Source organism: Pipistrellus kuhlii, unplaced genomic scaffold (genome assembly GCF_014108245.1).
Source record: "Pipistrellus kuhlii isolate mPipKuh1 unplaced genomic scaffold, mPipKuh1.p scaffold_m20_p_4, whole genome shotgun sequence".
In the NCBI taxonomy this organism is placed as follows: Eukaryota; Metazoa; Chordata; class Mammalia; order Chiroptera; family Vespertilionidae; genus Pipistrellus; species Pipistrellus kuhlii.
In genome coordinates this window covers 58,884,099-58,906,676 of record NW_023425540.1, presented here as the reverse complement: position 1 = coordinate 58,906,676, position 22,578 = coordinate 58,884,099, and the positions used below count along the sequence as shown (strand labels likewise).

The 22,578-nt window shown below is 40.4% G+C and overlaps 1 protein-coding gene across 2 annotated transcripts in view; it reads left to right on the top strand.

Annotated features, from left to right (window-relative positions):
* Positions 1-18,110, top strand: part of REEP5 (receptor accessory protein 5) — a 30,922-nt gene extending 12,812 nt beyond the window's left edge. The window contains exons 3-6 of one of the 2 annotated variants that reach the window (XR_004982867.2): positions 3,226-3,364; positions 12,500-12,668; positions 15,892-16,073; positions 17,963-18,110. Coding sequence is in view for 1 of the 2 variants with exons in the window: in XM_036409384.2 (XP_036265277.1) it covers positions 3,226-3,364; positions 12,500-12,668; positions 15,892-15,941 (358 nt within the window). In the remaining variant the exon portion in view is untranslated. Of the gene's footprint in view, positions 1-3,225; positions 3,365-12,499; positions 12,669-15,891 lie in introns of both variants that reach the window. The other variant, XM_036409384.2, reaches the window with a different exon arrangement.
* Positions 18,111-22,578: the final 4,468 nt, after the last annotated feature.

The following is a 22,578-nucleotide window of genomic DNA, read 5'->3' as shown; positions in this document are numbered from 1 at the left end:
CCTGTGGGAGCGCACTGACCACTTGCGTTGAGCATCTGCCCCCTGGTGGTTAGTGTGTGTCATAGTGACTGGTTGTTCTATTGGTCATTCCTCTGTTCAGTTGATTTTCGTATTAGGGTTTTATTATATAGAATTGTAATTATTACTAAGATAATACTTAGTGATGCTTACTCTGTTCCAGTCATTTTTTTCTAAGTGCTTTACATGTATTAACCACTTTAGTCTTCATAACAACACAGAGAGGTTTCTCATCCCTAGTTGAAAAAATGAGGAAACTGAAGCCCAGAATAACTTGCCCAATATCATATACCTAGTAAGTGGTAGAAACAGAATACAAAACTGTAAGCTAAGGATGGTGAAATGATATAAAGCCAGATGAGCATTGGGAAGAAATGGAGGAAAAAGTATGGCTATTTCGTAGTTCAGTATAGTTAATTTTATATATATATAGTTTCCTTTAACTAGAAAATTAGGACAAATTACTTTCATGAGATGGGCTTATGACTCCTCTCTCTGGGTGCCTTTATGTGAATGTGTGAGTGTATTAAAGGCCTTTGGGTGCTTAAAACACAACAGATTGTGTCTGATCATTGTTATAGAAGTTTATTTGTAAAAAACAAAACAAAACAAGAAAAACATGAGCTGTTTTCTCAAGAGAGAAATTAAGGAATGTGTCTGATGTTCACTTTAGTGTTTGTTTTTAACAAAGCCCTAGAGAGTGACCTAATTGCATAGGAGGAAGTAGGTATAGTAAGTCTGGTGCTCTTTTTCCCCCAAATAGAAATCTTTTCCTTCCTTTGGTTATAAAAAATAGTATATGCTCATTGCAAAGACAGTAAAAAACAAACAAAAAAAACCACACACTAAAATTTTGTAATTCTAATATTCAGAAATAGCTGTAACAATTTTGAACACCATTTTTAATCTGTAAACATACACAGACTTTTCGTTTACACAAAATTAGTAATTTCCTTTCTATACACAACACTACATCTTAGACATTTTTCTTTCTTTTTTTTTTTAATTTTATTGATTTTGTACAGAGAGGAAGGGAGAGAGATAGAAAGCTAGAAACATCGATGAGAGAGAGTCATCGATCAGCTGCCTCTTGCACACCCCCTACTGGGGATATGCCCGCAACCAAGGTACATGCCCTTGACCGGAATCGAACCCGGACCCCTCAGTCCCCAAGCCGACGCTCTATCCATTGAGCCAAACCGGTTCTGGCATCTTCTTAGACATTTTTCCCTGTCAATATCCTTTTTAAAGACTTCAAATATTTTAGTGTATGAATATGCCAGAAATGTATTTAAACAGTTCATGTTGCCCTTAAAAAATGAATGAACACATGCCTCTGTAATCTTATAGTTTGAGTTGAAATTCATTTAATATCACCCTTTTCTCCTTGAAATCCATTTGTTGTCTATAAAATGTAGAATGTAAACTAGTTTATCTCTAAGATATCTTCCAACTCCACAGCCTATGATTTCTAATTCTACTCAGTGAATTTTTAGAGCTGAGATCTGCTCCTATACTGTTGTCAACCATCTTCTGCATATCCCGCCATGTCCCTGTTTCTTCCTCTCAAGAATGAAAATAACACCTATTCCATAGGGCTATTGTGAGAGTTAAATGATTACAAGGCTCCTTGCACCTCCCTTCTTTAGCTTTGCCATTTTGGCTGGACTGGAAATGATTTAAGGGTATAGAGTGCATCCTATAATTTCTTGAATTCCTTATGTTATCTAAGTTGATACATCCTCCTGATACAAAAGTTGAAATACGATTCAATATATGTACAAGGCAGTAGAATGTATTGTTGAAGCATCATCTGTCACCTCACCTGGACGAGAAAGTATGTAAGGAAACAGCATTCAGGAACCCCCGGTTTTAAGCTCTTGTCTACCTTGTTGAGTCTCAGGTTCCTAAACTGTAAACTGAATGGGTGAGTCTGTCTTCAGTGTTCTTTCTTGTTCTGACTAGTTTATGATGTTATGACATGTAGACATATTTTTTAAATTGTGTTTCAAATTAAAGCAATAATTAAATGCTTCAGTAGTAGAAAAATCTCTTCACCTTAATAAGACTAGTCTTCTGTCTTTCATTGCCCTGGTTTTCTAAAAGTTGTGATCAATGTGTGTGTTCAATTTTGAGTTTATTTCTATTTTCATTGTTACCACATAATGTTTCAGGTATATTAATGTAGAAACTTTTGAATTCATATTGTTGATAAGAAAAGGAACTAACCATTTAATTTTTTTTTTTAATTTCTCAAAGCACTGTACTTGAATTGTTAGGGTAGCTTTTCTGTTTTTGAATCTGGATCTTGACTAATTTCTTAAAAACAATGATAGCCGAGACCGGTTTGGCTCAATGGATAGAGCGTCGGCTTGGGGACTGAAGGGACCCAGGTTCGATTCCGGTCAAAGGCATGTACCTTGGTTGCAGGCATATCCCCAGTAGGGGGTGTGCAAGAGGCAGCTGATCGATGACTCTCTCTCATCGATGTTTCTAGCTTTCTATCTCTCTCCCTTCCTCTCTGTACAAAATCAATAAAATATATTAAAAAAAATAAAAATAAAAAAATAAAAACAATGATAGAATAGAGTTTAAACTATTGGGTAGTTTCATGAAATGTTTAGCAGTTTATGTGTGGATATGTGTGTTTACTTATGACTGTTTTAGTTCCCAAAATTAAGGCCTTAAGTGAAATATGACTGTGCATCCCCTCTGCCCAGGATATATGTATAAGAAATAAAATTTTATCACACTAATGACTTTAAAAACCCTTTTAGATATAGTAAATAGATAAACCACACTCAACGCACAGAAAACTCCTATTCACCCACAATGTACCTCAGTTATTAAAGTACGTGAGAACTCGTTATTATGAGGGAATTTTTTATATATCCCTGGCGGCAGGAACCCCTGGGAGTGGGAATTACTGGGTTCCCAGTCAAGGGCAGTGTCTTCTGGGGCCTGGGTAGAGACCACGTCTCAGCTGGCACTGGTTTCTTCTGTGACCAGAACACTGGAACAAATAGGACTTGTCCTGAGCTCCACATTATTCTTCCTGCCTTTATGTTGTGCTCTTGTTAGTGACACAGTGGATACATTTGCCTGTATTTCTCAGTTGGTGGTAGAGGGCTGTCTGTGGAAGTATGTTTGAAAACGGTTCATTGAGATCCTACTACATGATATACTTGTTTTTATATTGCCTTTCAGAATTAAAGCCATAGAGAGTCCCAACAAAGAAGATGATACCCAGTGGCTGACCTACTGGGTAGTGTATGGTGTGTTCAGCATCGCCGAATTCTTCTCTGACCTCTTCCTGTCCTGGTTCCCCTTCTACTACATGCTAAAGGTATGTGGGCAGTTCCCTAAACTGCTCTGTCTCCTTCCATATAAGTACTTGATTTGCCCTTATCCCTAAAAGAAACTCCATCTCAGGACCTATAAACAAGAATGGGAACAAATAAATGCTTGAATATTAGACATCTGTGGCTCTGCCTCAGATCCTATGAATAGGAAGACAGGATTCAACACGTCTAATATTTTTTGCATACTGTCTTGGAAACAGCCATAGCAATTGTGTGTTTAAGATGAAGGTGATAGTAAAACATGGAAATACTATGACAGATCACAAACACTGCTGCTCGCCAAGATCCTATCTACATGCAGTTGTCTATGTTTAATTTTAAGCATTGCAAATTTTCACAGGCCACAGATTAGTCCCAGTGGTGAACATATTCCAGGGAGGAGTCTTTATTTGTGGAAGAAGAAATACTTTTTTCTTATGTAGGTTTGGAGAAAGAAGATGGGAAATGGGCTCTCAGTGGAAATCATTTTAAGGATGTTGGCGGGTACCCTAGTTGGGGTCAGCTCTGACAGCACCTGTGTTGGGCTGAGGATGCCCAACCTGTGGGGAAAGGAGTAGAAGTTGAAACTTGTTCCCATGGGACCTGTGTCCACTCCAGATTTGCACCAAAGGTGAATGAGAAAGAAAGAGCTCATGCGTTTTAATAGCTAGAGTGGTTCTTTTTCCCTAAATGGGACGAGCTATCTTCCATTGATCCTTAAGTGTCTTCCATGGCGGAAGCCCTGCTCCCTGTAAGTTGGGTAGGTTGTAAGTAGTCTGGTTCTCAGCCAGGCTTCCCACACGAGAGGGTGTGTGCCAGCCCGTATGAAGAAACTCTCTTCTTTCCCTTCAGACCCATAAGCACTTGTTTTAATAAAAGCTGCACATCACACACTTTAGAGGTCCAAATAGTTCTGTCAGAGAGTTGAAGAATAGCAGTTCTGCCTCCTCTCCCCCCTGTATTGCTTCTTCAAAAGCAACCCTGTTCCTTCATTTATGGCAGATTATCTTGCCATTTAACTCTGTCTCTAAATAATCTTTTTTAAAAATGTATATTTTTATTGATTTCAGAGAGGAAGGGAGAGGGAGGGGGAGAGAGAGAGAGAGAGAGAGAGAGAGAGAGAGAGAGAGAGAGAGAGAGAGAGAGAGAGAGAGACAGAAAGAGAGAGAGAGAAACATCAATAGAGAGAATCATTGGTCAGCTGCCTTCTGCACATCCCCCACTGGAGACTGAGCCTGCACTCGGGCCTATGCCTCACTGGGAATCGAACCATTACTTTCTGGTTCATAGGTCAATGCTCAACCACTAAGTCACCAGCCAGGCTAAATAATATTCTTGTTCAGCCCCCTTTTAACTTTTCTATTTTTCACATAGCTCTTGATTCACACTGGAAGATAAGGATCTGGCTCCCTTTCCTCCTTGTCCCCCACACACATGCAGCCTCCCTTGTCCCCATCTTCCTCAGGCGTTCGTATCATAATTTGGGGTAGGTAAACATTCACCCTCACTTTATTATGACTTTGTAAATACTATTTAGGGCCATCTAGTGTACAGAAGGGTTTAAAAGTAAATGTAAAGTCCCTTTTCCCCGATTATGAAAAGAGCATCTGTTCATTTCTTGATTCAGCAGATATTTATTTAGAACCTCTATGTGCCAGGATCTGTTCTAGGTTTGGGGGAAACTTTGGTCAATAAAACAAAAGTATCTGCCATCTCACTGCTTACAGTCAGTTGTATGTGTGTGTAGAGGGAGCATGTTTTATTTTATTTATTTATTTATTTTAAAATATATTTTATTGATTTTTTACAGAGAGGAAGGGAGAGAGATAGAGAGCTAGAAACATCGATGACAGAGAAATATCGACCAACTGCCTCTTGCACAACCCCTACTGGGGATGTGCCCGCAACCAAGGTACATGCCCTTGACCGGAATTGAACCTGGGACCTTTCAGTCCGCAGACCAACTCTCTACCACTGAGCCAAACCGGTTTTGGCCATGTAGAGGGAGCATGTTTTAGATGAGGCACAAAAAACATTGGAAACCTACCAGTATTAACATCTTAGGGTAGCCGAAAACGGTTTGGCTCAGTGGTAGAGCATCGGTCTGCGGACGAAAGGGTCCCAGGTTCGATTCCGGTCAAGGGCATGTACATTGGTTGTGGGCACATCCCTGGTGGGGGGTGTGCAAGAGGCAGCTGGTCGATGTTTCTCTCTCATGGATGTTTCTAGCTCTCTATCTCTTTCCCTTCCTCTCTGTAAAAAATCAATAAAATATATTTAAAAAAAACACACAAAAAACATCTTAGGGTAGTCTTCCTATTTTTTTTAATGTGCAAATATATTGGTCTATGACATAAATACAAACAAAACTGCATGTTATTGTCATAACCATATATGTATTGCTGAGGCATATATGATATACAATTCTATATATATGATATACAATTCTGCATCTCACTTTTTTCAGTTAATACAATACTCTTGAGTTTTCTCTTGTTATTCAATATTCAGTGGATGACTGACTATCCATTATAGACAATAATTTGCCTGGTTCCCAATGGAAAGACATTTAAGTTTGCTTTAGCATTATAATTAATGCTGAAATAAATATCTGCACCTCATCTTTACTGTCATTAAAATCATTTTTGAGATTAATTTTTTAAAAAATATTTTATTGATTTTGTACAGAGAGGAAGGGAGAGAGAGAGAGAGCTAGAAACATTGATGAGAGAGAGTCATCGATCAGCTGCCTCCTGCACATCCCCCACTGGGAATACACCTGCAACCAAGGCACATGCCCTTGACCGGAATCGAACCCGAGTCCCTTCAGTCCCCAAGCCGACGCTCTATCCCACATGTGTTAAACACAAGGCCCACGGGCCAAATCCGTCCCACCAGGCCTTGCAATGTGGCCCGCACCATGCTGTCATCACTGCACTCCGCTGCGTTTCCATCACAATGACAGTTTATGACTGTTCAGTAAACCATTCGGCCCGCGATTTAGGCTGGATTTTAGATTTTGGCCCCTTCTCTGATTGAGTTCGACACCCCTACATTGAGCCAAACCGGTTTCGGCTATTTTTGAGATTAATTTTTAAAACAAGGTTGAAAAACTCAGTCAAGTTTAAGTCTGATCCAGACTGTCACCTGAACTGTTTCACCCATTGACAGAGAGCATAACATTTGTCTTAACTTTGTAGGAGGCAAAACAGATGGAGCATGTTCCCCTTGGCATGTTCTCTTTGGGCTTTTGTTTTTGCACTCTGACCAGTCATATAACCCAGCGCATCACTATTGCTGTGACCACCTTGCAAAGGCTTCCTGAGATGTAGATTCCTGATGAAGTGATTGCAGTATATCAGGAGACCAGTGCCAAAATATGTATTTTTCTGACGGTAGCTCTCAGTTTTGACCAGGCTAGTCCCAAACTGTGCATGTTAAGCATATCCCTCCCTACCTTGGAATTAAAACCCTTCTAGGGAAAAATTGGATGGTGACACCATTAGAATCACAGAGTGATCTGTCCTATTGTAATTTGTAATGAAGGGATTCTGTGTGTCAGTGTTAATAGTGCCAAGAGTTCTGTTCAGAAAGCACGGACTCTGAACCACAGGTAAGAAGAGTGGGCTGGTGTTTGCGCTTGGGAGTATCGGGAGCTAGCTGTCAGGACAGCTTGACTAAAGGAATGGGCAGGCCGTGTAGCTCAGGGTATCCTGGGCTGTGGCATAGTTACCCAGATTAAGAAAAGGGAGTTATAAAAGCTGGTGGCTGAATATCATCACCTTGAGAATTGAACAGTAATTAACTTTATTTTTAATACAAGGAAGTTATTTTACTTGAGAGCTGGAAAATGCTAAGGATGTAAGTAGATAGTAGTAATTATGTTTCTGTCTCAAGAGGGTGCAGAAAAGAACTAAATTAACAGTCTGGAGAATAGCCCATAAAGTAATGCTGTTGGAGAGTTGGCAGACATACAGACACTGTCTGGTAGTCTTGCCTTAATTCATCCAGAAAAGATGGATGAAGCAGCTTTTCTGGACTGCTGAAGGGTTGATATTTACATAGAAGGATAATATTTCAGAGATTTTCAACAACAGTATGAACTATAGGACTTGGTGATGCTACTATTATCTCATATAGCTTCCTCAAGTACATGAATTTGGGACTTTGCTAGAATCCTACAGAGAAAATTAACTGAGAGAGGTTGATTTTTCTAAAGTCATAAAGTAGATATCAACTCTCCTGATTCTTAATCCAGTGAGCTATTTCCACTTCACATTGATCCCCAGGGTTATAATATGGGCACCTGTCTCCACATCAGTAACCCATTCCTGAAAATCAGATAGTCTATTTAGGAAAACCAGCCAGGATACTATTACTTGCAATTTTAAATGGTAAGAATTAAAATTTACTAATGTCGCCGAAACCAGTTTGGCTCAGTGGATAGAGAGTCAGCCTGGCCTGTGGATTTAAAGATCCCAGGTTAAATTCCGGTCAAGGGCACATACCTTGGTTGCAGGCACATCCCCAGTAGGAGGTATGCAGGAGGCAGCTGATCGATGTTTCTCTCTCATGGATGTTTCTAACTGTCTCTCTCCCTTCCTCTGTGTAAAAAAATCAATAAAATATATTAAAAATAAATAAAAAAATAAAATTTACAAATGTCAATGTAAACTCCATACCAGTTTTCAAAACACAGCAAAGCACTCCTATATAAGTAACAAATATACTAGGATGTTAGATGCTAAAAACAACACTCTCCAAATACAGATGCCTCTCTACTTTTGATGGGATCACGTCCTGATAAACCCACTGCAAGTGGAAAATGTTGTAAGTTGAAATGCATTTAATACACCTAACCTACCAGACATAGCTGAGCCTATCTTGTTTCTACTGAATGAATGTCGTGTTTTTGCACCATCATAAGGTGGAAAAATTATTAAGTCAGATTGATAAATCAGGGACAGACTATCTGTAGTTAGAAACTTCCTTTGTGTGCAGTAGTACATAGTACATCCCCTTGGATAACTCTGCATACTCTTCAAAATGCCTACATGCAGTTCTGATGTTCTGTCAAGAATGTAACTTTTCCTTCACGTCCTTTTGTTTAAATTATTGCATTGAGTCTTGAATATGTATGCATTACCTACATAAGCAACCAATAGACAGCACTACATGAATGGATATTAAAAAGCAAAGGTCTTCCCTCGAGAATGTTAACTAGAGCGATGGTGTGCAGGCTCCCTCTGCCTGTCATTAACCAGGCTGTAAGCAGAGGACAAGAGAGGCAAAGCCAGTGAAAAAGGCAGTCACTTACGGTAGTTCTCCGTTTTGGGTTAATGCAATGTGTGGCTTAGAAAACATCTAATTCACTAGGCTAGCTGGTGAAGCCCGGGGCGAGCTGGTGCTGGGAAAACACGGTAAACCTGAAGCTGCCCGCACCTGCTGAGGACCCGAGGCGTACTGCAAGAAACTGGCCTTCAGTGCGTGGACCTGTAGCAGAAGTCTTGTTCTGCCTGTGTGTGTGTGCGGTCTCACTGGAGTTTGGGGTGGTTGTGTACGCATGTGCAGGGAGGCTCTGAGAGATCTCCTCTTCCTACTGCCATGCGTCCCCGCTTGCTTTCCCAGCTCTGAGCTCCACGGTTCCTGGTGCTGTGCTCAGTAAACTGGTTCTGAAGCCTGTCATGCATCAGGAAGGAGAGTGAAGTGGGGGACTGTTATAAAATCATAACTTGGAGATGATGGCAGTGAATTGTGCTTTGGTTGAGTACTTTGATGTGGAAAGCCAGTTGTATCATCCCTCTGGTCCAGAAATTCTCAACCTTTGGGGAATATATGGAAGAAATTTCATTTGCAACTGTTTAGTCATAGATTCTATTGTACTTACGAGTATTTTATGTTTTTTTCCTAGTATAATTTGGCTTTAAGATTTACATATTGAAATATATAGTTTTATTATAAATTACTTTCTCTATATTTTTTCTTTTATTTGCAGTTAGAGCAGTTTCCCCCACCTTATCTGCAGCTTCAGTTACCAGCAGTCAGCTATGGTCCAGAAATATTAAATGGAAAAATCTAGAATAAGCAATTTATAAGTTTTAAATTACACACCGTTCTCAGTAGCATGATGAAATCTCCCACCATCCTTCAGTGTCCTGCCTGAGATGTGAATCATCCCTTTGTGCAGAGGATTCACACTGTATGTGCCACCTGCCTGTTACTCACTTAGTAGCCAGCTCAGTTATCAGGTCAACTGTCCCAGGAAGGCTTGTGTTCAAGTAACCTTTATTTTACTTAATAATGGCCCCAGAGCCATTCACATCATTTTTATTATAGTAAATTGTTGTAATTGTTTTATTTTACTTCTAGTTATTGTTGTTTATCTCTTACTGTGCCCAATTCATAAGTTAAACTTTATCAAAGATATGTATGTCTGTACAGGAAAAACATGGTGTATGCAGGGTTCTGTATTGTCCACAGTTTTGGGCACCTACAGGGGTTTGGAACATATCCCCTCAGATAAGGAAAGATTACTAGCTTGATTTTTTGGGGGTAATTATGTGTGTAATTACTTTGAATTTCATTTCAGGTAGAAAAGGAGAATTATCACTTAATTGTTTAAAAAGGGTGTATGCTGGTTCTGGGACTTGATCCTACCTCACTTAAAGCTAATAAGTTAGCTGTACTGTTTCATAGATGTTGGTAGAAGACACAGTGATCTTGGGACAGTCACAAAGTTCCTACTGTGCCAAGTGCTCAAGTTTTCTTATTTCCTACAAAATCTTTATGAGGTAGATTTAACATTTTTTTCAATTAACTATTTTATTGAGTTAAACTTAAGGAATGACATGCACAAGGTTTGCCAGACCCAGTTTCTCTGAGTCCTTTCTCTATTCTCTATACAATAGAGAATATATAATTCTCTTAGAATCCCTGTTTGTTGTGTGTGTGTGTGTGTGTGTGTGTGTGTGTGTCGGTGTATACACACACACACACACACACACACACACACACACACACACATATATATCTCAAGATTTTAAATTTTGTGTTCTTCTGTATTCTTACTGATTTCTAGTATGTTTGAAATATAACTCTGATGGAAGTGTTGAAATCTGATTGTGGATTTTATATTTCAGATCTATATATGAAGTTATATATAATTATAAATTATATAACTATACAAATAAGAATTATCTATAATGATAAAACATAACATGCTAATTAGACCGGACGTCCTGGATGAAGCCGGGGCTGCAAGGGAAGCCTGGGTCCCGGTGCCAGGGGGAAGCCGGTGCTGGCAGCCGGGGGAAGGAAGGCTACTCTTGCACGGCTTCCATGCATCGGGCCTCTAGTATAATTATAAAGTTATTAAGATATATAGTATGATTATAAAGTGATTAAGATATATGCAAAGTTATATATAGTTCACATATGTATCAAAGACATAAGGTTCAGATGAATTTTCTTAGTGTTTTCTTTTAGGACTACTTGCTTATTTTGCCTTAAGTAATGTATATGTACTATTACTATATAAGCTCTTTGGGAGTTGGTGTTTGTTTAATACAAATAAAAGGATGATGATCCCTTTAAGTGTTCTTTTTTTAAAAAAAAAATGTTTTTTAAATTGATTTTTAGAGAGAAATGGAGGAAGAGAGATAGAAGCATTGATGAGAAACATCATCAGATCAGCTGCCTCTTGCAAGCCCCCTACTGAGGAGCGACCCAGGCATATGCCCTGCCTGGGAATCAAACTGGTGACCTCTTGGTTCATGGGTTGATGTTCAACTACTGAGCCACACCAGCCAGGCCCTTTATGTTTTTAAAATTGGTCTGGTGTTAGGTGTGTTTCCTGTAAAAAGCCCATAACTATGGTTGTTTTTCATAATCCAATCTGGTGACACATCTTTCGACAGTCCCCCTGCTTTTGTGTCTATGAAGGTTCTAATCACAAGTGCGTTTCCCCACAAAGTAATCTGTTGGGAACCTGCATTTTATTTATTTTGAGGATAATAGAACTTCAATATATAATACAAAATTCTTAGAGTCAACATGGTACTGAACAAGCAAACTTTAGGGCACAAATATGTGCATTTTAAGTTCAAAATATTATTTCGAAAAGCAGTGCAGCTTCTTGATTATTTGAATACATTCTTTGGTTTGGAATAACAAGGACTAAGGCTAAATAGTTAAGTTTGTGACCTAAGAAGTTGAGGGGTAGTTACATTAAGGAGAAGTAAAAAATACAGATCTGGAACCTCAGGAAATTAGTTATTTTACAGTCACCTAGGCTGGGTGTTAGACTCTTAGATGAAAAGAACCCAGAATGTTTGCAGTTCATTAAACTTTCTAAGGGAATGAGCATATCACAGTGGATATTCCTGTTTTTGCTTATTATCTTACAGAGGAATAAACTGCTTTGTCATCTTGAAGTGCTGAGTTGTTATCATTTGAATAAACAGTAAAATTATTTTAGATATAAATTTAGTTTGACAATTCATGTTTTTTTAAGTTTTTAGGGCAGAAATACTGTCAATTTCTTCTTTTTTAAAATCTTAATGACAAAGTGTGCCATAAAGAGTTAGGAATAATATCTACATTCAGGATAAAAGAAGAGAAACACTTGACTTTAAAGATTACTTGAAGGCTAAAATCTACTAAAAACTGAGATTCCATTCTGGGAAGTTTTCAACAATAGCCAGGGTATGTTTCCTATAACAGGATTAACAAATGTGACAAACTTACCAACATAAGCCTACTGAGAACAAGCGTCATAGGTATTAGGCTTAGCCATACAGGGCTTTCCACATGCAGATAAGTACTGTGTTTTTAAAATTGATTTTGAAGAGTTATAATAAAAGCTTTTGTAACTAAAAAGTGGTCCACGTTAGGAAGGAAGGGAAGCTGTTGGACTTGATGTGGTTGACCTTTCTTTTCAGTCTCAGCTTTTCCTCACTAGCCCATTATCTGGCACATTTTCCGGTCTAAGAAAAGCCCACCCGTAGCTTGCAGAAAACTCTGGAAATGCTATTGGAGAAAATAGCAGAGGCAGTGCCATCCCCAGCGGAGCAGAGGGCAGTGTGTTGTGGGGTGCCCACTCCCCTCCTGTTACCATTCTGACTCTCCCTCATTCTGTGCAGTGCGGCTTCCTGCTGTGGTGCATGGCCCCGAGCCCTTCCAATGGGGCGGAACTGCTCTACAAGCGCATCATCCGTCCTATCTTCTTAAAGCACGAGTCCCAGGTAGACAATGTGGTGAACGACTTGAAGGACAAAGCCAAAGAGACAGCAGATGCCTTCGCGAAAGAAGGTGAGGCTGGGGGACAGTGTGGTGCAGCATGTGAGAGGGGAGGTGGTATACTGGGCTCAAGCAATAGTCTTCCTGGCCTTCTTGTCCTGTTAGCTTTCCCCAGCCAATACCAAGGTCACTCGGGGATTTCTCTACCAACACTTTGCCTATTGTCCTTTATTTTTCCCAAGATTCTTCCTCCGTGCCACGTTTAATACACCATTTAGTCAGCACATTAGGACAAATGACTTTCTGTGGTGGGTACAGATTTCAAAGAATCATATATATTTATATTCAAGTACATCTTTAATTCATTTTAGGTGGAACTGCTTAATATGCTATTCAAATTGCTTTTGCTACAGGTCCCAGAGAATGCCCTCTCTCAATTCTCTGACTCATTCATTCAGTAGATATTTATTGAGGTGTTTAATATGTGCCAAGCATGTTCATAGCCCTGAGGATGAACTAGTGAACTTGTGAAGATTTACAATCTTACTGAGGGAAAATTAAATTAAAAACTAAATTATATGATATAGTTAGGCAATAAAAAGAAAACCGTAGCAGATAAAAAGAGGGAGTGCTAGGGGCTGAAGGGAAGGTTGCAGTTTTAAAGAGAGTGACTTAGGAAGTCTTCCCCAATAAGGCTGTACTGAATCAGACATCAAAGTGGTAAGTAAAAGAAGGAACCATGGAGAAGAATGCTACAGACAGAAGGAACAGCACATGCAAAAGCCTGGAGGTGGAAGCAGTGTAGCCAGAAGAGAATGACCTACAGGGAGAGTAGGAGACAGTTCAGAGAGGTTAAAGAGTGAGGCTGACCCTAACCGATTGACTCAGTGGATAGAGCATCGGCCTGCAGACTAAAGGGTCCCAGGTTCGATTCCGGCCAAGGGCACATGCCCCGGGGTTGTGGGCTCGATCCCCCCCATGCTCCCCCCCCCCAAGTAGGGGGTGTGCAGGAGGCAGCCAATCAGTGATTCTCTCTCATTATTGATGTTTTTACCTCTCTCTCTCCCCCTTCCTCTCTGAAATCAATAAAAAATAAAGGAATGAGGCTGGTAGAGGACAGATCACATAATGCCTTGTAGGCTATTGTACAGGCTTTGGCTTTTCTTCTGGGTGAGATGGGGATTTTGAACAGAAGAGCAACATGACCTATCCTGTGCTTGAACAGGGTCGTTTTGTCCACTGTTGTAAGATTAGACTGAAGGGAGACAGGGAAGAAATCAGGAGACCAGTTAAAAGGTCATTGTGGTAGTAATCTGGCTGGAGATGATGCTGGTGGCTTGGTTCATAATGGTAGCAGTTGGAGGTAAGACATTGGATTCTTGATAGATTTTGAATGTAGAACTATAGATTTTGTGGAGTATGAGACAGGAGTCAAGGAGTCCGAACACTGGTGGAAGGATATAATTGCCATTGAACTGGGGAAGACTAGGTATAATAAGTTGAGAGGAGGAAATATGGAATCCAGTTTGAACATGACTTTGAAACGTCTGTTAAGTACCTACATGGAGAAGTCAAATAGCAAGTTGGATATAGACATCAAGAGTTCAGGAGACAAGTCTGGGCTGAGGATATGAATTTGGGGGTCACCAGCACATAGACATTGTAGTAAGCATGAGGCTGAATGAGATCACTAAGGGGGTTAATGTGGTTAGAAAAAGAGGACCAAGGATTGAGCTCTGAGGCCCCAATGTTTAGAGATTGAGAAGATGAGAGGCAACCAGCCAAGTAGACTGATAAGGAGTGGCCAGTTGAGGTAGCAAGAAAACCACAAGACATATTGTTGGGGCCACGTGAAGAAACTGTTTCAAAGCAGAGAAGTGATCCATTATGTCACATGCTGCAGTCAGGTCAAGTGACAAGGACTGAAAACCAAGCAATGATTTAGCAATGAGGAAGGCACTGTGATCTTGACAAAACAGATTTATGTAGTGGTGGGAGCAACATCCAGATTGGAATGGCTTTGAGAGAAATGGGAGGAAAAGCATGACAGAATGTAGACAACTGTTTTTAAGAAATTGCCTGCAAAGGAACAGAAGAATTGGGATATAACTAGAAAAAGGAACTGTCCTAAGGATTTCCCCCCCATTTCCTTAAAGTAGAAGTAACAAAGTATGCTTGAAAATTAATGGGCATGATCCCATAAAGAGCAAGAGGATGGCAAAAGTGAGGGGGTGAATTGCTGGTCTGTCCTTGTCTAGACCAGAGGGCATAGGATCTAGTGTACAGAGGGCTTGGTCGTAGGAGCAGGGACAGTTGATAGTAACAGGAGGAAATTGGGGTTTATGGGTGAAATGGTGATAGGTGAGGTGGGAGCTTATGGAACTAATTTTTTGATGGCTTCACATTTCTCAGTGAAATAAGAAAGGTCAGTGAAAGAGAATAGGGAAGAAAGGAATGGAAATAGAAGTATGAAGTAGTTGTCTAGGGCCAGGTTCGGCAAACTTTTCCTGTGAAAGACCAGATGTTTTCATTTTTGCCGGCCATCATGTTTGTGCTGCTGGTTACTCACCTCTCCCATTGTGTTGTGAAAGCAGCTGGGGATGGCATGTTAACCCGTGAGTATGGCTCTGATTTGCTGGCTGTTCTGAGACTGGGAGAGTGGAGTGCCCGGGACAGCCTCACGATTGCCAGGCAGCATTACTCACTTGAGATTTGTGTCCATGGATTTAAAGTGAGACTCGTGTGTCTGTTTTTCTCCAGCCACATTCAGAATACTTTCTTGCTTCCAACTCAAAAGACTTGTAGCACACTCTTCCCATCATAGGAAGAAATGGTGGCATGAGAGACCATAAATGTGTATAAATAGGCATCATGTCTGGGTACTGGGAATGATCACTCTGATTTCTGTCACCACAGAATAGGCGGATGACCTATTTGTCATCTCATTGAGACATAGTTAGTGACATTGTACACCAACGAGAATTTCTTGATTGTACAGAGGAACACCATATGCCCCGGGGATCTCTGCAGCTTGTGATGCTTACAGGACAATGGGCTTAGGTGACACTTCACTACCAGGGGGCCAGGCTAGATTCTCTTCAAGAACTTTGCTCAAGTGCTCAGGATTTGTGCCGTGAAATTGTTTCTTGTCCAATTCCTGGAAACTTCCTTTAGTGCCACAAACCTGTGTGTCCTCATCTGAACGTGAGTCTTCCCAGTTGTTACCCAGTAGCTACGTTACATGCAGAGCCTGTATTGCAAAGAGCTTTGACACAATGTCCTTTCCTCCTAACAGCCAAGAAAGCTGCCGTGAATTTACTGGGTGATGAGAAGAAGGGCTCCTAAACCACCCACCGGGTGGAGCCTTCCTGCCCTCCGCACGTCCTGTTAGAGCTTGATGTTGTGTTGGGGACTGTGGTATAATCGTTTTAATGTTGCCTTGGAAACATTTTTGATATGTTAAAAAATGGAATGTGTGTAAGTATTTTTTTGCTTTTACTGTCTATATACATAGGGAGCATTTTAATTTTAATGTAATGCAATAGGCAGTATCCAAAACCTTGGAAACTATGTTTTGCCTCTGGATAGGGAATGTGTTACCATCCTACAGGAAATATAAACTTAAAATGACATATCCCACGGGCTTTGTACTTCAATGGGCTCTCTCTGCATGCATTTTCTCTGTACTCTTTAAGGTTCTACTTCATGTAATGTACAATTTTGTATTAAATGCTTTCAATGTAGTTGTGCATATGTACATGTAGGGAAATGTGCTGATTGTAACATGCGTGATGCTCATGAGCACCTGCAGAAAGCTGGAGGTCTGTTGTGCTGGTGTGATCTGCTGAAGGGTCTTAAGTGATAAATGAGGTTGAATGGAGGTTGGCCTGTGTTTTCCTAACGTAGCAGCAGAATACTGGAACAGCTTTGTAAAGCAGTCACTGCGCTGCTAAATGGGGAAGTAAACATAAACACACCTGTGACCTGCAGCTCCGTTCCCTGTAGAACCAGTAATACTGTCTTGTGGCCTTTGATAATCTGTGTATAAGCTCTAGATTTGTCTGTTTTTGAGATGCTAAAATGGAAATCATCCCTGTTTTCATCCTTCAGTGCTGACATGTTGGGACAGTCTTATTATTTTCTGAGTCTTTTTTTTAAACCATTTGAAGGTCCCCCCAGAGACTTGCCTGCCTCTGATTACATGTATGTTCTTGTTTATATCATTAGCTAGCAGTATATGCTAATGATGACACCAGGCTCTAAGAGCAGTTCTGGGAAATGAAAGGAAGTTTGATATAATCTGTAGTTGGCAGTGGTTAAGTCTAACTGCCTTACCTTCTTTCCTCGGCTTGAAGGTCAAACACATGAGGCCTCTCTAGTTTGCAAGTCAGAGTCATTTGTAGTATGTTTAAATGCCTTCATCTTTATGTTTTTGTTTTAATACATCGCATATAACTACATAGTTTAAGAATAGAACAAAAAGTTGAAATCAGTGTCTCCATAGTTTGATCAGCCAAGTAGCTTACAGAGACTGATAGTTGTCTGGGCTAGAGAAACTGAGCTCTGCCCCAATCATACCACAGGGGTCTTCTGAATCAGACTAAACTGACTGAAGAGTGTAACAAAATTACCAAGGCTTACTATCCAGCTGTAAAATATTTTTTAAGGCAAATAAAGATAGTTCTCATTTCAGTAACAATTAGATAAGATCATAATGATGTCTCATGATGTAAAAAATATTAAAGATATCAAAAATAAGAGGCCATTACCTAAATATTATGAATTAGGGCATTTATTTTTTTCTGGGGAAAATTAAATCATAAGACATCTTACATTTACCTTAACTTAGAAAGCAAACAACCATTATTTGGAGAAAATCAAGTCTTAGATTTAATATTTAAATCTCTTTCCCTATTAAAAAAAAGTATGTCTTTCTTGATAGCAAAATAATGAAAATTAGCAACCTCTATCATACAGAACATGCAGATTGTTAGTATATATATTTTCAGGTAAGATGGAAGGCATAAAAGTTAATATTGCTTAAAGCTATTTACAAGCTAATGCCAGTTTAAAAACTGTAAGAAAAAACATTCTGAATGCTGATTTTTGTCTTGATAACTTTCTCCCACAGTGTATTATGGAAGAAATTGTTACTGTTTTTCGTAGTGAAAGACAGGAGATGTTTTGAGTTGAATAATTCTGTTTCAGCTTTAATTTCCCAAGTAATGTACTGCCATGCTAGAGTATTTGAAAAACCAACTGAACCTGTGTCTAGCTAGAAGACAAGCATTTATTTGTACGTGAGTGGTATTTGGGGGATTATAAAGTTATAGAATCCCTACAGCAATTCTTTCTCTCCTTGAAAGGTTTCAGATCAACAATTACTGCTACTCTGGAGAGTCTCTGCCCACAGCCTGGAGAAAATGAGCATAGCCTTTCACTACATTACCACCTGTCCTCAAGATGTGATCTGTGGAATGGATATGGATGTAAATAAAGTTCCATTGTCTCACTAACTGTTAACGTTTCATTTTATTTTGCAGTGCTTTAAAAAAAATGTAGACTAATTTATGCAAAATCTGCATATGGATAAATGAACCCTAAACACTGTTTATTAATCCTATCTGGCCTATGCTTTTGTCCTGGTGACTACTACTCATCAGTTAGACTTTCCCTAAAGAAAACATATCAACCAAAAAAGTTTCTATCAGTAGTGCATACTAGATTTAAAAGAAATCTAAACCACTGCTTTCTTACATATTGCATTACACACATCTCATAAGACATGTTGGTGTATTGTACATATTTTGCTGAAGTAAACACTTCTATGTGCCTCCAAATTATTCTGTACTTTGCTACCCTGTTTCCCTGAAAACAAGACAGTGTCTTATATTAATTTTTTCTCCCAAAGTTGCGCTAGGTCTTATTTTCGGGGAAACATGGTACCTAGAACTTAAGGCTTTTATTAAAAATATCTACTGCTGGAGGGTGTGTTAGCTTTGTCTCCTACATCTGCCTTTACATGTCTATATGTCTTCAGATAATCTGTATGTGTTTAGAATAACATACAATTCAGATCCTTAGCCATCAAATATTACAGTTCTATACAGTATGGCAAGAAAGTAAATATATTTGAGAATGACCTTAACTAAAAGTTTTTCTGGCTCCTAACCACAATATTCTTATAACATCTCTATATAACACACACTTCAGAAATTAAGAGCAATAAGGAGGTTCTTTGGTTAGACAGTGGTTCTCAGTCTTAAGTGTGCACCAGATTTTCTTATAGGGGGCAGGTTATTAAAATACAGGTAGCTGGCCACACCCCCAACTTGTCTAACTCGGTAGGTCTGGGGCAGGGCTGAACAGTTTAAATTTCCAACAAGTTCCCAGGTGATGATGGTCCATGAACCACATTTTAAGATAAAACCACGTTAGGTAAATGCTATCTTTACACTTAGCTTTACAGAGATTTTCAGACCTGGCTGCACATTACAATCAAGGAGTTTTATAATAATACTGGCATGGGAAGCCACTGCCAGAAACTGACAGTCCCAGGTGCCAGTATGCTTCAATAAGTCTTCAGGTGAATCTAATATGTAGCCAGAGAAACCAAAGCAGAGTGGGAGGGGGACGGACTTCTGGGATTGGATAAAAAGTAAAACGATAGACACATGCTTCTTTTTATATAGAAAGGTACAGGACAGTCAACAGTCTGATTAACATAACAATGAGGGAATTTGTGGTCTCTGTCCAGGTGCCCTGGTGCATTGGTGGTGCCCAGAGGCGTCTGGAAAAAAGGGAAGTTACAAGTTACCCTGACACTCCAATGAAATATTATTATAGACAACAAGCAGGCTTAGTTAGGGTAAAGATTGACTTTTGCCAGGGAAGAATCTAACCTAGGACATGACTACTTGCCATAAATTCCTTTATGGTAACTTCAGGTCTCTAGAGTTTACAAGGCCGCCACCCAGGCCCTCCCTGAACCAGCATATTTATCTACACTGCTGTAACATATTACCACAAATATATTGGCTTAAAATAACATGAATGCATTAGCTTACTGTTCTGGGAGTCAGACATCTAAATGGCTTGGCAGGACTGCATCCTTCTGGACACTGGAGAATCCCTTTTCTTGCCTTTTTTCAGCTTCAAGGCGGCCCGCGTTCCTCGGCTTGTATCCTAGGCCTCTGCTTCCCTTTTATAGGGACCCTTGTGATTACATTGGGCCCACCTGGACAGTCCAGGACACAGGCATTCCTTGCTTTACTGCGCTTCACAGGTCTGTGTTTTACAAAATGAAGGCGAGACCCTCCACCAGCAAAAAAGATTACAACTCGCTTTATTGTGATACCTGCTTTATTATGAAGGTCTGGAACTGAACTCACAATGTCTCTGAAATACACCCGTACTCTCTCCAGCTCCAGCTCCTTAATTACATCTGCAAAGTCTCCTTTGCTATGTGAAGTAACAGTCACAGGCTTTGTGGGGAGGGGCATTATGCTGCCTACCCTACCTGGTCTCTCGCTGGAGATAGAAATTTCATTATGAAGTCACACCCAACTTAAAAATAAATGTAAAGAGAAATCTGAATGTTGGGAAGGAACTAAAATTTAAGGGGGGTTAGTGAAAAACTACCCCATCCCTATTCAAGTAAAAGACTAGAGGTTTATCCTCTCCACACAGTAAGAGGATCTTTGGAACACAGGCAGAGCTGAGGGACAGAAGTTGAGTTAAAAACAGGATTGGGTGACAAAGCTGAGACCCATTTCCCCACCCCACCTCCTCCCACTAGGCTCCCAGGAAAGAGCTCAGTAGACTCCTCTCTGGGAAAACAGATCAGCTTAAGAGAAAAACACAGCCAGATACCCCTTTAGTGAAACTCAGTATGCCAACTCTTCTTGTGTGCTCAACTTTCAGTCAGCTTTTTGACCTTCCACTCTGAGAAATAAGAAATTATATTCATGGCCGAGACCGGTTTGGCTCAATGGATAGAGCGTCGGCTTGGGGACTGAAGGGACCCGGGTTCGATTCCGGTCAAGGGCATGTGCCTTGGTTGCGGGCATATCCCCAGTGGGGGGTGTGCAAGAGGCAGCTGATCGATGACTCTCTCTCATCGATGTTTCTAACTCTCTATCTCTCTCTCTTCCTCTCTGTACAAAATCAATAAAATATATATTTAAAAAAAAAAAAAAGAAATTATATTCATGAAATAACAGAATGATAAAAAAAGAAAAAAGAAAAAAGAAAAAGGAAACATTGAGATGACAAGAGATTAGGCAAGTTAAAAACACAAGAAAAGTGGAAAAATTCAATAGAAGGGTTGAAAGATAAAGCTGAGGAATTCTAGGAAATAGAACGTATAGGCAAATAAATGAAAATAAGAAAAAGAAAATGAGGACTAGTCCATCATGTCCAATATTCAAATCAGAGGAGTCCAACATAGATCAGAAAGGGAAGAAAAATTGGAGAAACCAAGATGGCAGCATAGGGTAGACACCTGAATGCAGCCTACCACAACAAATTTGAATTTAGAACTGAAAAACAGGGGAGGCATTGCCCTGAAGTGCCGGACGGCTAGCTGAGAGGAGGCTCTGCCATCTGGGAAGGAGAGAGAAGGCACGCTGAACCTCAGGAACTGTGAAGGTACTAAGAACTGTGTGCGCGAAAAGGCGCTGGCTTACTCCAGGCACGGGGAGAGGAAGGGCTGGACAGAGATTGCTGCTGGCTTACTGCTGGCTCACAGAGAGGGCGGGCCGGGCTGAGTTCGCTACTGGCTTACTCCCGGTGCGCGGAGAGGGTGGACAGCTAATTCGCAACTGGGTTTCTTGTTCAAGAGGAAAACAGAATCAGCCTGTTGCTCTGATAGACAGCCCCAGATAGGGAGAGGCCAGACTGTCAGGCAGTGGGCAGAGATCTCTCGGAGGTGTGTGAAGCCAGAGGCCATTGCTGCGGAACTTGGGGAGGAGCCCAAGGGAAAACAAAGTTTGTCTGCACCAACCCGAGACTCCGCCCCATCTCTGGCTGAGCACAGCAGCTCTCCCAGAGACTGGCTTTCTCTAAGGAGGGACTGGCAGAAACCCAAAGCTTGTCTGTGCCTTTACCAAAGAGGTGCACGCGCGCGCCTGCAACCAATCTTCCGAAACTCTCCGAGAACAGGTCTTTTCTAAGGCGAGACTGACAGGGAACCAGATTGTCTATGCCACCCTGAGACCCTGCTCTATCCAAGCGGAGTACAGAAGCCCTCCTAGCTGAGACTCTGCTGATCCTCACAGCCAATTGGCTTGGAGATCAACGCTTCCCAGTGATACCAACAATAAGCAAGGCTTAACAACAAGACTGCACACACAGCCCACAAAGGGCTACACCAAGACTGTCCACTGCAGGTAACTGGGAAGGCTGTGCTACTGGGCTCTACCAGAACACCTAGCACACAAAGCTATTCCATCAAATCAGGGAAACAACTAAAATGCAGACGAGGAAGGAGACAAAGGAATGAGATGAAGGAAAAGAAAAGATTGGACATTGAGTTCAAAACTACAGTTATAAGGTTATTCAACAATATCCTAAAAAAGGCCGATAAAATAAATGAGACCTATGAGGATATGAAAAGGGAGCAACTAGAAATAATAAGGGATCAACAAGAAATGAAGAAAACATTGTCTGAAATAAAAAATATTATACAAAGTCCTAAAAACAGACTGGAAGATCACAAGAATCAAGACAAAGATTTAAAACACGAAGAGCCAGAGGACACTCCTCTACAGAAGGGAGAAGATAAGAGAATCCAGAAAGTTGAAGATAGTGTAAGAAACCTCTGGGACAATTTCAAGCAAACCAACATCAGAATTATGGGGATTCCAGAAGAAGAGAGCGAGCAAGATACTGAAAGAATACTGGAAGAAAAAGTGACAGAAAACTTCCCCCACCTGGGGAAAGAAATAGACTTGCAAGTCCAGGAAGATCGCAGAATCCCAAA